The 19,086-nt window shown below is 38.4% G+C and overlaps 2 protein-coding genes and 1 non-coding gene across 3 annotated transcripts; 2 read left to right on the forward strand and 1 right to left on the reverse strand.

Annotated features, from left to right (window-relative positions):
• Positions 1-3,951: 3,951 nt before the first annotated feature.
• On the forward strand, positions 3,952-15,983 carry LOC106180398 (calcium-activated chloride channel regulator 1-like). Its single transcript, XM_013564413.2, has 14 exons — positions 3,952-4,430; positions 7,569-7,863; positions 8,268-8,551; positions 8,866-9,001; positions 9,454-9,560; positions 9,803-10,030; positions 10,694-10,880; positions 11,197-11,306; positions 11,618-11,836; positions 12,149-12,290; positions 12,590-12,730; positions 13,147-13,329; positions 13,534-13,752; positions 14,188-15,983. Exons 1-14 carry the CDS (start codon positions 4,242-4,244, stop codon positions 14,907-14,909), a joined length of 3,162 nt encoding a protein of 1,053 aa, XP_013419867.2. The 5' UTR covers positions 3,952-4,241; the 3' UTR covers positions 14,910-15,983.
• Trnag-ccc (transfer RNA glycine (anticodon CCC)) lies at positions 10,314-10,384 on the reverse strand. Its single transcript has one exon. It is a non-coding gene; the product is annotated as a tRNA-Gly (tRNA).
• Positions 15,984-16,026: 43 nt separating the features above from the next.
• On the forward strand, positions 16,027-18,074 carry LOC147761008 (uncharacterized). The gene is made up of 3 exons (XM_087015584.1): positions 16,027-16,517; positions 16,853-16,941; positions 17,520-18,074. The coding sequence occupies exons 1-3, from the start codon at positions 16,349-16,351 to the stop codon at positions 17,895-17,897; spliced, it is 636 nt and encodes a 211-aa protein (XP_086871710.1). The 5' UTR covers positions 16,027-16,348; the 3' UTR covers positions 17,898-18,074.
• The last annotated feature ends 1,012 nt before the right edge of the window (positions 18,075-19,086 follow it).

The raw sequence follows: 19,086 nt of genomic DNA on the forward strand, positions 1-19,086 counted from the left end.
TTCCCACACCCAAATTGCTACAATTCTGCATTGTTTGCAATCGACCAAGAAAAGGGCTACATCAAACATTCTGGGGGCAAATATGTTCACCCGTACCCATATAACGGTGAAATGCCACGCTTGCATTCCGATACGATGATACACGCAGGAACTTTCGCAAATATGCAGTTTGACTTTGTTAACTATCACCTCCAGAAAGTTCAGGTTATTCCATACCCATCAGTTGTCGGACAATGGGTTAAAATCAACTGTTGGGGTCATGTAAGCGCTGGGACTTTGTCGTATGAATTCACTTCTGGCGTCACTAAAACCGAGTCCTCGACGTTAACAAATTCATGGGAAATGACCATTGAAGTGGCCAAAAAAGTCATTACAGCCAGCGTCACCTATAGTGGTTCTTACTCATCCTCCTACGAAACGCAATGGAGCCAGGAACGGAAAATAACCAGAACTGTCACCATCACTGAACCTGTGGGCACCCTGTGTTTGTGGCAGTGGCAGTATATATTTGAGCAGTTTAATGATAGATATGTGTTCAAACCCCTTGTTATGCAGGAAACCCGTTCTGACGTGAAACCAACCAATATCCCCAGAAGCAAAAAGTAGAAATTGGTCCAATTACCTGTCAATCTTATTCATTTAGAATATCTTTATTTTTTCTTTCTCTGCTATGCTAAATTTCACGGATTGGGTTTTTGTCTCTTTTTCCCACTGTCCTTTCTTTTCAGTATTCAGATTTTTCTGATGACATACCTATAGAGGTATTTAGCGAACACACAAAGGCGTTTTTTTCTGGTTGGGTTTATGTAATAAACAGTGGAGCACTAAGGTTGCTGTCGCTGAGAATTACAAATTCTAAAATTTGGTATTTGAATTCAATTCATTGTAAACAGTATCACCATAATGAAATCACTTTAAAAACCAAAAATATGATATTTTGTGATACACGTTTCTCACTTTAATTGGCTTCGTAGTGCACGATCACTACCTTATATTATATTATATTATATTATATTATATTATATTATATACCTCAATACCTCAACTTGTAGTCATATTAACTTATCTTTATTTCTAACTCTGATACATCTCTTATTTTGGTGAAGGAACCAAAAAAATGAGCAAAATGATAAAAAAGGTTCTGATTCTTAATGGACAGTTGTTCAGCATGGAGGACATCTTTCACCCAAAGTTAGTTTCACCAAGGAGGTAGTTGTTGGGACTCCTTGGTTTCACACATTTCGATTTTTGACAGTACTTGTTAACTACACTAGACCTGTTAATCCACATAATTGTAATAAAAGTAGAAAGATTCAGGACCACAGACACGTGTTTGACTTGTATTTCTCTATCACGTCTCCGCGATTATTATTCTGTTTTCTTTGCACACGTACATTATCACTATTCGGGATCAGTTAATCTTAAATCTAGGAGTAGGCCTATTCAGGCATTAAGCATATACTCGTTAAAAAACAAAACTTGTAACACAAACCAATTGTTTAAAAAATTTTAAGACTGGGTTCCCATGCCTACATTGATTTAACAGGATCGAACCATCTCCGAGAGGTTTCTCGCTAAATTGCTTCAAGCTTTTAAGGGCAGTAGTAGTAAAACAACCAAAGACATAGAAACAATGCCCTGTTCTCACAAGTTTTTATGAAAATATAAAACGTACTTCCCAAAAGGCCAATTTAAAACAGAGATTCTAAAAGTGCAATCTCCAATGGATGACGCTGTCCATAGCGCCATTATGGGGGGAAAATACCGTTATTGGTTTTGAGATTTTCTCCATAACCAAGAAAGCTATTCAAGTGGTTCAAACGACATCGTAAAGCTGGGTGAAAGAATTATAAAAGGATACCAGAGAATTGTCTTTAACTATTTCATTTTGACTTTATCGTCTTTTGTGTTAAATTACCCCATATTTCAATGGGTTATTCACTTCACTTTCAAACAAACTTTCAAACAAACAATTTCCTCCAAAATCCCTGATATCTCTCTGTAGTTCACATCCCCAACAACAATTATATAGTGCAATTTTCGTACATTCGGTTGCTCAGATAGTGAGATATACTTCAGTCCCGTAGCCAACAATTTCAAAGGGGATTCTTTTTCCGAAAAAAGTGGACCTTTTTACCGTGAGACCTACATGTGATGTATTTTTATGTTTTCATAAAAGACAGAGATAGCGATCAGCTGGCTACATAGGCTTTATTTACATACAGGCTCCCCCATATAACTTTTAAATAGACAACGAACCCCCTAAGTGGACCCAACTTGACTTGAGAAATGACAAAGAACCTAGAGCAAATTTTGGTTCAGAGCGGACCTTTTCTCAGAAATAAGGGTGGATCGTTCAAACCCCCCCCCCCCCCCCCCCCCCCCCGGCTACGGGCCTGTACTTGGAACCGATTCACTTATCTCGTCAACCTGAAAAGCTGTTAAAACAGCCAAAAACGTTCACAGGCTGATTTGCAGATCTTATTAGAGAAATACTTAGCTGAGAAATTTACCTGTTATCGGTAATACGATGAGATGGAACCAATGCTTATTGTCATCTAGATATATTTTGTTTAGGTGCTTTGAAATGCCAGAAAATCGTGTTTTTGTAACATTTTCTGAAAAACACATCAAAAGACACATTTTGCGGTGCAAACTCCAAAACATTATTATATTCAATGTTAGATACTTTTTGATAAATATTAACATACAAAAAAATCACAAACATGATTTTAAGGCCATTTTACCCTACTACCCCCCCCCCCTTAAGCGGCCTAGATGTCTGGCACGCCTACTGAAGCTGCTAAACGATCTTTAATTACCCCCTAACAGCTTCAGTAGGCGTAACGGACATCTAAGTTGATTGCAATTTAGAGATAATCTACTTGGAGATAGATCGATCCACAGTTAGTACGATGGGGTCTGGGAATGGCCCCTATGTTGAAATAATAACTTGCCGTCGCTTAAGGTTTAGTACATGCACAAAGGGAGGGGAAATGTCTAATTGGGTTAGTTTGACATATAATGACTTATTATGACACTAATGGAGCACGACGAGAAGTCAATATTTATCTGGAGCTTTACCTTGGCAAGTGAGGTACGAGAACGGGTATACCCGGTCAAACTTGAGCGTATTCACGGTCAGTGGGATCGAAAAAGAAAAAGAAAGCTTTCTCGCGATTCTTTCTTTATTTTCCTCATTGCATTTAAGAACAGGAATGTTTTTTCTTCAGGTCTCTAATATGCGGGGGGTAGGAAGTGGTGGTGGAGGAGGTGACACCCCCCCCCCCAAAAAAAAAAAAAAAAAAAAAAAAAAAAGAAAGAAAATAAAAGAAAAGATTTAAAAAAAAGAATTTTGGGCATCTATCAAGCTGTTAGGCTTTCCTTTCTCCGAGGCCGAGTCTGTCCTTCGGTCAGTATCGAGACGGGTACCAGAGTCGGTACAAATAACCTGCTGACAGGTACACTGTACGACTTCAACAGCTGCCCCCAGCATTTCACTCAGCCTACAGCCCCTGACCTAAGTATTTAAAAACGGAGTACCAGTTTTTCAGCTCTACATAATGCATATTGTTGTGCTTATTTCGCTCAATACAGGGAACGTTTTATTATTTTTAATATTATAACTATTATTATTATTATTGAAAAAATAAAGCTTTACGCGGAATTGTGATGGTATCATTTTCAGCAGAATATATACGCGCACCTGTACAGAACTATTTTATCTGGTAAATACGCAAGGAATTCGTAACTGACACAGGTAAATATAATATTGGCGAAACTCCAGTTTAATACCACTTCTTCCTTGTGTATTTGGTTCTATTAAAGCACGAACAAAGAACTGGCTCACGTGACCAAGACAACACACTATACATGACAAAAACAGAGGTCAGAATGGATCAGTGTATTCAACCAGCTGATTCGCTTTTTCCAAACAAAGGCTTAGACTTGCCAAGCAAACCTACGCAACGTATGACACATCGTCATTGTTGTGATGCCCGCGCTCTCGTGCCCGCGTGTATATATGTGCGTGCACGCTCACCCCGGTGTGAACATTTAGATCGCTTCATGCAGTGAACCTTGTCATACAAAGCTACAAAACCACTTCGTTGGTTTTGAACAATTGCATTTGCTTGACGGGTTTGTTTTGGTTTCCTAAGCTCACGTCATAGATATATTTATATATATATAGATACACACACTGCACGACTGCTGTGGGGGAAAATAAAACTACTTTCAACATGACGGCGCGGAGAGCGTTATTCTTCGTGGTCATCTCTACCATTGGCCAGACAGCGTCCGAGAAAGCGCCGGACATTCCACTGGCCAGGCGATCGCCCGTGGTTTTGAAAAACAACGGCTACGATGGATTATTAATTGCCATAGGAGGCGCTGTTCCCCAATCTGACCAGCTTTTAAAGAACCTTAAGGTAGGAAAACATTATACTTTGTTTGTAATTACTGTATAAATGGATTTGTATTTAAAACAAAATGACTTTGAATGACATCGAATTATAGACATGGTACTGCGAAATAGAAGTGCAGATGATATAGGACATTAATTTACCTGTGAACCAGGAAGGGCTTCAGTTCACATCCACAGTACTTTTATATTACACAATGACAAAAAAACGCCAAGTCATACTATGCAGAGGGTATTAGTAGCGAGTAACCCTCTCCTTATTGCTGTTGATAGAATTTTCGACCTCCCTCCGTTGTATTTCGGACGCCTTTGGCGGGCCCATAATTAGGAGTTGCTATTTTGTTTGTTTGTTTTGTTTTGTTTTGTTTTGTTTTGTTTACATTTTACAGAAAGTAGTAGGAATTTCGCATGGTGACACGTTTATGTCAAACTCCAATCAATATCAAATATTGACGACTCAACAGTTCTTCCAGGCAGAATTTGTCCGACATTGCGTTTGAAATAAAACAAATAACCCCTCTTTTGTTTACCTAATGTGTCACGGCCCTTAAAATACCTGTACCAATACGTTAGCGATCGAAGTACACCCCCATTCGTAAACAAATATAGGTCGCATTGGCATTGTATACATAGCGAATAGTACGTGTATAAAAGCGCTCAGTTGTCGATCCCGGATATATGGAGGGGGGGGGGGGGGGGGGAGGGCTGATCTCCCTAAACCTGTGCGACTGGGTGTTAAATAAAACGTAAAGCTATTTTTTCGCAGTACCAAGTGTAAGATACAACCTTCTTTGCCTCCCCCCACCCCCCCATTTTTGGGGCGAGGGGGGTTGAAAGTAGGAGTGATTCCACCTTGCTTTTACATTTCACCCATTTATCAGGAGATTGGAAAAAGAAAAAAAAAGAATACATCTAATTATTTTCTGTTGAATGAAATTGGACTGATTATAAGTGGCAAAACTTTTGATGCGAAAACGAAAAGACGTGACACAGAAAGAGGTACAGTGCAACGACCCATGCCGTGTTCCATATATTGTGCAGCGAAATAGTGCACAACAATAAAATCTCGTTGAATTATAAACGGTATTCTTGGTTTAGATAAGAAAAGAAATGTGAATTAATCAACTCTAAAGGTAAAGAACAAACGGCGAAAGCACGCTGAGCTCAATATAGCATCCAGTATTGAAATTGAGAATAAAGGTAAATCATTTTACAGAAATAAATCATTTCTACAGAAACCTGAAACTCAAAATGTTTTACCTGTGCGACATGAATCGTGGTTTGAGCCTCTTATCAGAGGCCCTCGATCGCATGACCGACTCTTCCGTGTGAGCTCTTTTGAATCTCTCTTTACACAAAAATCTCTCTTTACAGAAGAGAAAATGAAAAAATGATATCACTGAATTCTGTATAATACATAGTTTTTTTCTGTAAAATATGACGCATAAATTAAACTACGTGTAGTAGGGTATGTAATAACTAGCCAGGGCAAATCATCCCTTTAGATGCGTTGACCCTCCACATTTTTTTGCGCGAAAAAGCTCTTTAAATGACCTGCTCTAGTTTGCGATATATATCTTTAATTCCACACCTGTGTTTATATATGTATATATAGATATAACGCTCACATAGTTTTTGCCCTTCACAATTGGAGGGTGTGGTTAACTTTTCAGAGACATGTATTTTGCCTTGTAAGACATGTAAATATTGAAACTGTGATTACTGTCGACAACGCTCGAAAGCACGACATAAACTGTCAGTAACGCTAGTTCTCAAGCAAAGAAAATTGTTAATATGCTTAACAAACTTCACACATATAGAAGTCTCTTGCGGAAAATCCGAAAAAAGCAATCGAATTTTTATTCTCTCGGCGTATTACTTCAAAGTCTACCGCGACTGTTTGGGTTTGAATTCAATTTGTTCCTGCCTATAAACTCAGTGTCATGGGTTAAATGACACACCACGTGCGCACCTTCTGCACTTCAAAGCTTTCATCGTAATATTGCGTTACATTAACTGTGATGATTACCTTAATTCGGGTGGAATTCTTGCGGGTGACCCCATTAAACAAGATTACGAAATTAGCTCAGGTTCAATAATTTTGCCCCATAAATATAGATATAGTAACAAAAAATGTATTCGCTAAGCTGTTCTTTTCTACATAATTATTACATGGTGCGTTTGAGTTTTACGTTTAAAAATGGAAGGAACGAAATTTTCCTATTAGAGAGTGCAATTATCACAGCTGTTTCTCTATAAAGATTTAAGATAAAAGACAAATCCCTTTGTTCGGCGCTGTTTTGTAGATGACGAGAAGAAGAGAATATAAACAGCTGCGTGAGAGAAATGCACTATTAATTACTTTAACAAGTATAAGTTTTCTCCCTTAACATTTAGGACTTACGATGTATTTCCCGAGAAGAATAAAGAAGACAAAACGCTTATTGCAATATATAATATTTTCCATTATTTCTTTACTTTATTTTATTTTACCCAATCAGTCCAATTTCTTTTCTTGGCTAAGGGTGAATTGCTAATACCTTAACATCTGCCTACCACGACCACTGGTGGAAACACCAGGGAATTTCTAGCATTTATGAAGGTTATGGTTCATATTTCGAATATTAAAAGCGTTCGGCACACAGAAACGCAGGGACAAAGAGCGTCAGTATCACCAGCAGAACAAAGGCAAGGCAGCTGGTTCAGATAACCATGTGCGACATATTTCTATTAATATTTTACTCAATTTTTCCACGTTGCATTTTTATAACAACACTGCTGGTATGATAGGCTCACTTGTACTCTGATAATAATGCAATTTGTGTAATGCGTCAACCTGCAGGTATTTATTATAAATGTATGAAATAGATGTATATTTGTCCATACCTGCGGCTGCCCAGGCAAAAAAAAATCTCTTATTTAATTTTTATTAAACAGAATGCTAAGGAGAAGAACAACTCGCCGTAATAAACTTTTTGGGGTTTACGTTTAACAGCGGCACAGGCTTGCATTATTGTCCAACTCAGCTCAGTGTTACTCTATAGGTTTTATAAACTTTTTAAAAAGTTACCTTTAAAAAAGCCCTACACAGAACAGGTGCTATATGTTGTTGCGCAAATTTCAATAAATATCAAATTACTTTCAGACGTATTGGACCGAGGCATCACGTGCACTTTACTTAGCTACGCAAAAACGGGCCTACTTCAGGAACATTACGATACTGGTACCCTCCACGTGGTCTGCTGCCGGCGAGTTCCGCGAAGCAACCACGCAGGTTCTCGACAAAGCTCACGTGATCGTGGACAAGCCGAACTCCCTGTACGGGGATACCCCGTATGTAAAACAGCCACGTGGCTGCGGGCAGAGAGGAGAGTACATGCATCTCACCCATGACTTTATCTTGAACAGACAGAGAACAGAGCAATTCTATGGAAACCCAGGTATGATTTCCGATTTGACCAAAGAAGTATGATGTTACAATGACGGATCGTGTTGGTGGTAGTGGGGATGGGGGGTGGGGGGGGGGTTGGGGGGGTGGGGGGGGGGGTGCACATTATCTTCCCAGCCCTTGAAGTTTGGTGACACCCCTTTCCCCTCCTTTAAGTATACGAGGATTATTACAAGCGAAATATAAAACTAGAAACAATTCTACATTTAACCTTATTTTTATCGTACAATTGACCACATATATTATTTCACATTTGCCGAGTGTAACAATGGAAAAAATGCGCCTATCCCCCCTACACACACACACACACACACCAAACATTTTCTTTTGTTCGAGACAGCAAGGTGAATTATTTCTTGACCAAGTGACCCATATTTTCAATTTCCAAAATTTCAGGAACCACTCTTGTCCATGAATGGGGTCATCTTCAGTGGGGGCTGTTTGACGAGCACCCAATGCCGGACCATGGCTATGGCCACTTCTACGCAGGGACGGACGGTCGCGTCAAACCCGTCACGTGCACCGAGAACGTGAAAGGCGCGTACAAATCACGTGTTGACGGGAGCATTTGCAAGGTGGATCTCAGCACATCGATGCCCGAGGAGGAGTGCATCTTCATCCCCGAGGATGTTCAGAGCGCCCCTCGTGCCTCCGTGATGGCACACCACTATTTGTCTTCAGTAAGAATAACTTTAATAGTTTCTGCCACGTTAGCAATAGTTGGGAGGGGGGGGGGGGTGAACTCGTTTGAGGGGAGGGGGTGAAGAACTCGTTTGAAATTGCCCCTCTTCATTTGGATTATATAATCGTTTTAGAAAAAAATGGAAATTTTAGTTGCAGTCTTTTATGTCCTTATTGGTCTTTCCTGAGGTATGGTGAAAATTCACTAGCACGCTGTAGTGTGAACAGTAGAGGCAATTACAGGTTAGTGGATTTTTTATTCATTCGAAAAAGTTACTTTTCTGTATCAAAACGTTCATATTACTTTCACCAGGTGTCGCTTTTCTGTGACAACGATCCGCATACAGAGGCCACGTATCATAACATTGAGGCCAAGAACAAGCATAATGACTTGTGCTATCATAAAAGTGCATGGGAAGTCATGAGGGACCATCCAGACTTCAAAGACGGTAGGTACTAGATCATGTCAAGTTATAGAACCCTTTCCAAATGAAACTATCCTTTTACGTAGATCAAAATCCGCAGGGACTCGCACCTTTTAGAATTTTTTGCCGAATTCCATCTAAAAAAACTCTATATTAGTGGTCGAAGGTGGATATAGCCTTTCCTTTCTTAGAAGATTAACGTCTTCAGGTTATCAGCCTCTTCTTTTGTCACAAAAAGTCTTCAAAACATATGATTAACCAACATTGGCTGAGTGAAATAATTATATCAAATCTGAAAAACTTTACATATAACTGTTATGTCCTAGCTTAGACTAAGAAATGTAGAAAAATAAGGAAAGTCTGTGTGAAATCCAAGCATCATAATACAAATTATAGAAGCCTAGAATACCTCGAATATAATGGAAAAACTATATGCATTAAAAATAAATTCATTTTTTTCTTGATCCACGACTTAGGCGCCAATCCTCCGGCAACTTTGGACCCTACTCCCGCCTTCCATCTGGTACAGCATAAAGAGGTCCTCAGAGTCGTCGTTGTTATGGACATTTCTGGGAGCATGCGCGTAAGTATCAAGACCAGAGCGAACCAGTCATATTTGTCTCCACTTCGGCTGTGATGTAAAATATGTTTTGATCAGTCGTTTCGGTTAGTCAGTGTATTATTCTCTTTATTTTTCATCTCATGGTCAGATAATACTGAATACCTTTCCGAGAGCGACGAAGCTAGCTAACTCTTAGAGCATCCTTAAGTGAATTGTGTTAACTCTTATAAATATTTTCATCCATTTTGTGCGTCTCTTTGCAGGAAAACAACAACCACCTAAAACTTCAGCGTGCAGTACAGCGTTTCGTGTTAAACACTGTTCCTGAGAACACTCTAATAGGCCTGGTGGAGTTCAACGAGAAGGCAAGAAACCTCACCGTCTTGGAGAAAATCGATTCTCAGCACGCCCGAATACGGCTGGCGGACAAAGTGCCGCTGAGAGCAGAAAACTACACTTCAATTGGCAACGGAATAAAGAAAGGAATTGAGGTAAGAGCGCTTTAATTTTTGATGAGTCTTGTTTGGATCCGCCATTGACCATTGGAATTTTCGTAAAGCAGTATCTTTCAGCATCTGTTTATCTTTCGCATTTATATCTCTGATACAAGACACATGTTGGACGTGAAAATAACATGTTCGTACCTTTGGTTAGTTTTTATTTTTTCTTTCATTTAATTTTCGTAATGTGGCATTTTATATTTGCTGTTGAAACTGTCGGTGTCGGGATTTTATGGGTTCTAAGCTATGACTTGTGTTGGCGTCAAAATACTTCTGCGCCGCCCGGGGATCGAACCCGGATCGCCAGAATGGGAATCTTGCATGATACCACTACACCAGCGGCGCTTTCTATACCACCTTGTAACACCTTTTGTAATGTACAGCAAGTGGAGTTGTAAATAACGAGTTGTGCTTAGAATCACTCTCAATTTAATTCTTACAAGTGCGTGAAACGCAATTTTGCCAATGACGTACACCAAGTGCTTGATTGCAATTTGGATTGCCGAAAAGCTTTGTATAAGCGTAGCCATCCCCATTTTAGCTTTTGGAATACTGTTCGTGCATTGCATTTTTGCTTAGGGGCATTGATTATTTTTGCACCACAATTTGGACTGATGTTGATAACTGTAATAATAATAATCGCTCTCATTTCAGCTCCTAGAGTACATGAACCGCAATCCTGCCGGAGGGATATTAGTTTTGATTACTGATGGCAATGAGACCATGTGCCCCTGTTTTAATCATACCCTGCCCGAGTTAAGACAGAAAGGCATCACTGTTAATACCGTGCTTTACACTAAGAACGCCGACCACAACCTGGCCGGGTTGACGAAACATACCAGTAGGTCTTTTAGACGCTGAGGACACAGTGTGTTTATTCAAATGAACATTTTTCCATTTTTAGTAATTCTTAATACGACATTTGTTTGTCTTCGCTTAAAACGTATTCACTTTTAATCGTTTGTTTAATTTTCCTTTGAATCATCATTCATGTGAAAGTTTTTCAACTTTTTGCTATTTACAAGAACTTGTTTCTGCCTTTCCAAAATTGCCCAGAACCAATACAGAACAAATAATTTAATTAGCCGGATATTGTCTATCAATTTTAATGTTGTTGAATTAAATGTTCTCATGTACACGTATATATTATTTTCAAGACGGAGACACTTTCTTCTACTCTGGTAAAACAAATTCCACTGCTTTGGACGACGCCATGACCACTTTTGTTTCTCAAAGGACATTCTTCAGTAGCTCGGTACTTATTCTGGTGAGTTATGATACATAAGTGATTTACAGTCACAGTATAGGCAAAATAATAATAATAATAATAATAATAATAATAATAATAATAATAATGCCCATTGGTTTAGGATGGCCCATTAAATCACAGGACAGGGTATAAAAATCACAAAAAGAAAATATTATGCCTAGATTATTGAAAAAAACATTTTAGTTGTGCGGTGTGCACAGACGAAAGGAATAATTGGCATATATCTTTTTGTGAATTTAATTTCATGTAAATAACTTAATGTGACTCGAAACAATTTTTTAAACAATATTGCAATTCGAATCCCACAGGTTCAAAGCGAATCATTAGTCGTCCCGGCGCACAGGAGCGTCGAGAGGACGGTGAACTTGGACTCAACTATAGGGAACCGGACGACTTTCACGGTATCTTGGGAGACGCAGACACAGGCGCAGATAGCCATCGAGGTGATGGGACCAGGTTTGGACCATTCAATAGTCGGGGAACGCAGAGACCACTACGTTGTAGTGATGGCGCCGAATATTTCAAAGGTATGGTGCAATGATATGATGGTGTTATTGAAGAATCCGCTGGCTGTAAATGAAGCACGTGCACGTGTGTGCGCGTGCGTGCGCGTGGTTGTGGTTGGCTTAGTCCAATTATATTTGAGTATGAACTGTAAATAAGTAAATATGATCTCATACATGTAATAGCATTGACTCTGTGACAAATAAATGTGCATAGACTCTCATGATCATTTAAAAATAATCATTAGTAATGTTTTCTGCCTCTGAAAAGCCAATTTTGCAACGAAGGCTTACTGTGAATACAACAACAATACATAAATATATTTGTATTTACAGCCTGGTGAATGGACCACCAAGATACTGAACCCCTCCAACGTGGACCAGACAGTTGTATTTCGGGTGGAGTCACATTCGTTGGAAGGGGTGGAGCCAATTAAAGTGTCTGCCAATATCCAAACGCAGAGTAACACTTACCTAGGTAAGTACTATGCCGAGTATACTGAAAATGAAGAGCTTAGGGAGAAAAGGGGGGACGCTATCATCTTCTACCTATATACACTGGCCCACTGTTTGCTGGTGAGCAGAATCTTTGGCAAAGTGATGCATTTTGTACCGTAAGATTTTGTTTTTGACACATGAAACATATTTATGTTTGTCTTCTTTTAAAAGTTTTGATTCATTTATGGAGCTTCTTCAAAAAAAGTAGAGGGTATAGCGAACATGGTTTGCCATGTAAGGTAAACTGAAGTACAAGTTCATACATTTCTTCTCTTTTAGTTAACAGCACAGACGGCCCTCCCATTCTGTACGCTGATGTTGGTCTTGGATACTCACCGATAGTGGGCGCCAGTGTCTCTGCTGAAATTGAAACGTCGTCTGGAATGGTTTTAAAGGTTCCGCTGTACGACAATGGAACAGGTAAATTGCTCTACTCTTGTGAAATATCAATATTGACACACATGGCCTTCTATTTAATAATTCAATATCATAATGTTTTGTCTGCTGTTTTTCTCTTTTATATCAGGTCCCAGTGTAGGGGTTGACTCCAGTTACCCAACTCTTTAGTATAATGCAAATAAGATATATAAGTTATACTGCTATTGTATACGTTAAAACATGTAACTACATGAAGTAAAGTAGTTGAAAATGCCAACTAATTTGTGAAAAAAAAAATTACAAACATGTACCTAAAGAAAAAGATCCAAACAGACTGGTTTGCAAACTCGAGCTGTGTTTTAATCACATGGCTGGATCATTCTTGAAATTTTGAAAATAATAAGTTATGTGCATATGCTTTTAGAAGTAATTATAATACGTTCAGGACGTGATTTCAGGCGCTGATACCACAGCAGGAGATGGTGTGTATTCCGCCTATTTTCTGGATTACGTCAAGGCTACAGGAGACTACAGTGTGAAGGTCAAGGTTGAAAATGACCTCCGAAGAGCCCGGATGATGGTTAATGGAACCGCGGCAGGAGGATCGTCTGCCATGAGGAAAATCTCACTCTCGCATCCAGGTTGGTAAAACAATGATGATAAAAGTTAATTTCTGTCTTTATCACATCCTTCAAGAACAATTCAATATTTTTCATGTGATTTATGGAAATATGCGAATGTTATTCCCATTAGATAAAACGCAAGGAATTCTAGGGACTGAAAGATACAGTATGTATGTACCCCAACAATAAAAAAATTAAGGCATCATGTATCTCCCACTCCAGGAACGATGAAGCCCGAACCCGTTGCACTTGAGAAATTTAACAGAGTGGCACTGTCCGGATTCTTCAAAGTGACCGGCGTTCCTAATCTGACCAACCCTAGCACAGACATCTTTCCCCCATCCAGGATTCGTGATCTTAGAGTGGTGGAGGCATCGCACGCTAAATCTGTGATCATTTTGGAATTCACTGCAGTAGGGGATGATTATCAATCGGGAACAGGTAAGAGGGTTAATGGTTAAAATCAGTGTTATGAAGTGGAAGGTCTGTGTAACAGGCAGCCCTAGAACGGGGCTACTTAGTACAATGTACCTCTGGATCTACAAATCGAAGGGAACCGGACCCTCTATCACAGGGAATTGTCTCGTACATGGCGATGGTCAAAAATTAATGCGATTACAGAATATTCAATTTGCATGCCGTTTTGTCGAGGGGTGTATCCATTTTGAAGGATATTTAATATTTAATTAAATAAGCATTACCGCAGTAGTTCTCATCGAAGTCTACAGTAACTACACCTGGTACTTTCAAATATCATTTGGACTCAAATTAGTAAAACGAATCAAACTGTGTGTTTTATACACTAAATAAAATGAGTCACTGAGATTTTGCCTATTTTAGACTATGTCCATTTACACAATTGTATTTATTTTCCAGCTGCAAGGTACGAAGTTCGAGTCGGTGAGAATGTTCGGCAGTTCTTTGAAAGCCTTCACAGCGTGCCAACCATCGAGTCACATAGCAATTTACAGTGCGACCTCCCTCTTCCTAGCCCTGCAGGAACGCGCGAAAGGCTGGTAATCGCCGTTAATTCTGTGGATGTGGACGTCAGTTACTCCTTCGGGGTACGCGCGATGGACGAAGTTGGAAACTGGGGCGAAATATCAGTCATCACAACAGCCTCTTTGAAGAACTCATCCCATCAATTGTGGCCCACCCCTCCCGTCAAGACGGTTCATTTTTACCATCATATCTTTAACCACACTGCGGTGTATATCAGCTCTGCGACAGTAGGTGGGGTTTTCCTAATTTGTATAGCAATTGGCGCCCTTCTCATCTGCAGATACAGACGACGGAACGGGTCCGCCGGATCTGACGCCGACTCTATCCAAAGAAGCGGATCTGGAAGATCAACGGACTCCGCGTCTTCGTGCAACTCTAAAGAATCTCCGCTGGCGTTTGAAAATCCTGGCTATGTGGGCGAGAAATCTGAGCAACCAGGAAGTCTTGACGGATTCCTGTACGAAACTCTTACGGAGCCGGAAGTGAAAAGCGGCAGTGGTTACCAGGGCATGCCGGGAGATCAGACCGTAAAAATTTTGAAGCTCCAAGATTCGGCTGATCTGCGTCAAGTCTCCGTTGTCGATATGAAGTTTTAGTCCGTTCAAGCTGTTTCTGGCCTTTTTATACATATCCCATGACCTTATGCAATACATGCTACTTTTTTGCATGCAACTTTAAGGTCTTTTATACAGGTACACATGTAGCGTCTGCGCACTTGTAGGCCTACTGGTATTCTGATTACTTACGTCTGACCAAAGTTTTAAGATTTCCCAACTCTGTGTTAATCTATCTTGCCCAGACGTCATTGTATTTTCTAGTTTATTTTCGAATTTTTGTTACATGTTATTATATGTGAAAACCTTAATGTCGCGTTAAATGTCTATGTGCCTGTATAATCCAAAGGACGTGGCCGCATAAACATATTGCTGCACTAGATAATACTGAAAATCTACTTTTTCATATCAGTGCATTCGTACCCAATAATGTTGTCTCATGCAAGCTCTCGATAAAGTCTCTGCTGCGTATATAAAAAGTTAATTGTTATGAAAATGTTTCAAAAGTTGGTTGGAGGCCACTAACATCTCGCACTTTGCATTGGTCCCGCTTTGCCCAATTTGCTCTGAAGAATGAAACAGCGGCATGCATGCCTACATAGCGTGCGGTTTGTCTTAATTTTTTTATGGTTTTTGAGAAATTATTTTATACATTATTATAGCGTTTTAATGAGAATGGATATTATATTCACTTTCATTTTATTTCTATGACACTTGCTGCACCATTTGATATGACTAAGATTTTCATTGTTGTAAATATCTTGTACAAAATTATTGTTTCGTCGCTTAATTCACGCATATAAGATTATGTACTCACTCCAGCTAATGAGATCCATGTTGTTTTTTTTAATCTGAAGAAAAACTTGCATTATCTTATGTGAGTCCAAAGCTACGATACCAAGATGATTTTTATTTGAGGTCAACATAATAGCTCAGTCAATAACTGACCGAAACAACTCAGAACATCATAATGTGTTCAAAAATTAATGTTGATATTTTTTGATAAAACCGCTTCCTGTTTTTCGTGCAATTCTAACTGTAATGTCTGTCAAATATATGCAATGTGATTTTTATATTTTTATGTTAATCAATATCAATAAATTTGTAAGATAGTAAGTACTTATTCTTTTTACTAATATTCATTAAAAAAGAGTCGTTGTTAGGGCTTTGTCATTCTGTCCTGCCTTGCACACGATCACACAGGTTTCTTTTGAAGCGTAACAATGGGCGCTCCATTATTGTTATACTTATATAATTATCTTTTATTCTAAGTTATTTTCATTGTTGCGACCTTTGTTCGAAACAAAGCTCGTAAAATTACACGTTATCGGTAACGTTACGTCATGTTAAGATGACGTGACATGACAATGACGTCACTTAGATAAACATCCCCATAGATACTAAACAAAGAAAACAAACGAAGCAAACAAGATGGAAGAGACAAACATAAGGACGAAAAATCAAAATTTCTGCTTGATAACATGAGTTATTTCTCACAGATTAAGTACATTTTAGGCTACGAAGAGCCTCCAAAACAGAGCAAGTGGGAACAGTACTTCAACGAAATTATTTTAATTTGTTGCTCGGTATTTTTGTTGGTTATAGGCCTACTGATAGTATGGTTTAGGCGCAGGCGGAGGCGTACACCAAGTGAGTAGCATTGGACGCATGACATTGTTTTTTTCCTTTATTGCAATCATTTTATATTAAGCATCGAAATGACCATCCTTATTACAGGGGGGTGGGGGTGGAGTTTTCCGTTTATTTATTTTTAGTATAAATTTCGATGTATTTAATTAAGTAACCATCTAATTATGCTTTCATTTTCAGAATTATATCATATACAAAAATATTTTTTGCACGAGTAATAAGTGCGCCCTCATATATATGTATAACATATCATTAGCATTTTAAGTTTACATGCACATGGGCTAAAAATCAAAATGCTTAAATTATTTTTAAATATTATTTTTGGATGAATCTAGCTCCAGAAGAACTGCACAGCGAGAAACATAGTCTAAAAACGCCAAATTGTGATAAAACAGAGCACATTCAACAGGACAAGGAAAAAGAGGTACGAGAACCAATTCGATACAAATAGTATCCCATACATCTTACTTCAACTTATACTGTGGTGGTCTAAATATCAGTAGTTGTTCAATGATTAAATTATTTATTACTTTTAATGTTGATGCCTGGCATATTTACATGTAGGCTACATCTTTTAGACTGGACGCTTTTAAGGGTCCGTTGTTGTTTTTTAATAGGGTGTTCGGACCAAGAGTCACATAAATTCAACACAGCTAATGGATATAAATAATTTATAACATAATTGATAACAAGAGAAAAAAGAGAAAAAATACCTTTTGCAGCAAAAAGAAAAAAATATCGGTACATGCTTGTAGGTTTTGGCCGTATCACACTTTGGTGCCTTTTGATTTTGATCTATTGAAAGTCTGTTCCTAAAGTAATCAGATCACGCATACAAAAAATAAACGAAACCGCAATAAAAAAAAATCCTTTTAATATTAAAACAGGAAGGGCCATCAAAATCATCTGTTCTTTTTTAAATTTTGTATAGGCATTTTATCATTATATCATTATATCATTACCATTATATATTCAGATCGGATATACATTGTTGTGTTACAGGAAGCCGAACTTCAACAGGCGAGCGGTAAAAGGGAGTTGATAGAAACTCACCAGCCCGTAGAACAGATAAAGAATCCAAGAGACATAATTTCTGAATACAACGCACAACAGATACCAAATGCGGCTATCGAAATCAGCTCTGTAAAGGTTTTTTTAAGACAATCTACTGTAAACGGACATCATCGGTCTAGTCTGAAAAAACAGTGGATAATAATGCAAGAAAGACCTGATGACATCAAAGGTCAGGGAAGACTAGAAGGTCAAATCAAAGCACAAGGTCAAGGGCAAGATTCTTCAATAGCGAGAAAACCGACAAAACCTCCCGTTCCCGTTATAAAACGTCGACGGTCGACAATCTCTAATAATTATTACGCTTAGATCACCGTTCGTTTTGACCCAAAAACATTGTTTTAGAGACGTAAGACAAAAATTACAACATCAATTTTTCATTCAAGATCGTGTAGACGTGATACTGATTTAATAAAAATATTATGTTAACAGTAATTGTCGAACGTTTTCTTTCCTATTTTCATTATTAATAAAAGTTTTTATCATTATACCTGCTTTATTGTCTGTTCATTTGTTTCTTCTTGTTTTTTACTGATAGATCATCATGAAAATAAAATACGCTTCTGCTTCATAAAAAGTCCTACTTATCAAGCGCTCTTTTTTCTACATAAAAAGCATTGCTGTTAGTTTTCCATTATTTTTAACAAATATTTTAGACGGAATAAAACGATTTATGCGAGGACCGGGAGTCGAAAGCGGATCGACTGCTAGGAAGGCAACCATGGTAACCGTTACACCATCCTCGCCGCTTAAATGGATTTTTGAGCGGTATTTTGAAACCGCAACGCATCGCCATGAGAACATCCATTAACGGTTGTAAAATGTCTCTCTTAAGGGTGTGTTAACATACCGTAGACAACTACAGCATTTACCAGAAGTGTGAATAGGCCTACTTCAACATTTTTTTCTGATCACGCGTTGCAGTCATGTATATTTGCTGACCCGGTACTCATTTCGAATGGGAATTTTACTAAAATTTGGACAAAAAACTATGTTAGATGACAAACATGTGTTCACATAACCCTGTACTGCATTGTAACGCTCATGCTTGAAGTTTTTTTGGTAAATCCAATACTATTTTATTTTTCTCTCTCTTTTATTTCCCTGCCTTATGCTGTTCTTATTATTTTATTTTATTTTATTTATTTATTTATTTATTTATTTATTATTATTTTTTTTTTTGTGCATGAACGATTCAGTTCTCTTAAGTTAATATTGTACGTGCTTTAAAGTCTGTTAGTTTGTGCTCTAATGCGATAATTTACGAAGTGGTGCATTCGCATCATAATGCCGCGCAATCATGGCCCAACTAACACAATGAATTCGAACATTGGTCATACTAATAGCCAACTCTGACAAGATTATTGACAATTGATGTTATTTCAGTATCTGTTTATATTACGCTTTTATACCTTTGGTGCAAGACGCATGTTGGGAGAGAAAATAATATTTCAGCTCCTTTGGTTATTCATTTTATTGGAACATAAATTACGGTTAT

This window comes from Lingula anatina, chromosome 6 (assembly GCF_051362555.1).
Source record: "Lingula anatina isolate TDL-2025a chromosome 6, LinAna3.0, whole genome shotgun sequence".
NCBI classification, from domain to species: domain Eukaryota; kingdom Metazoa; phylum Brachiopoda; class Lingulata; order Lingulida; family Lingulidae; genus Lingula; species Lingula anatina.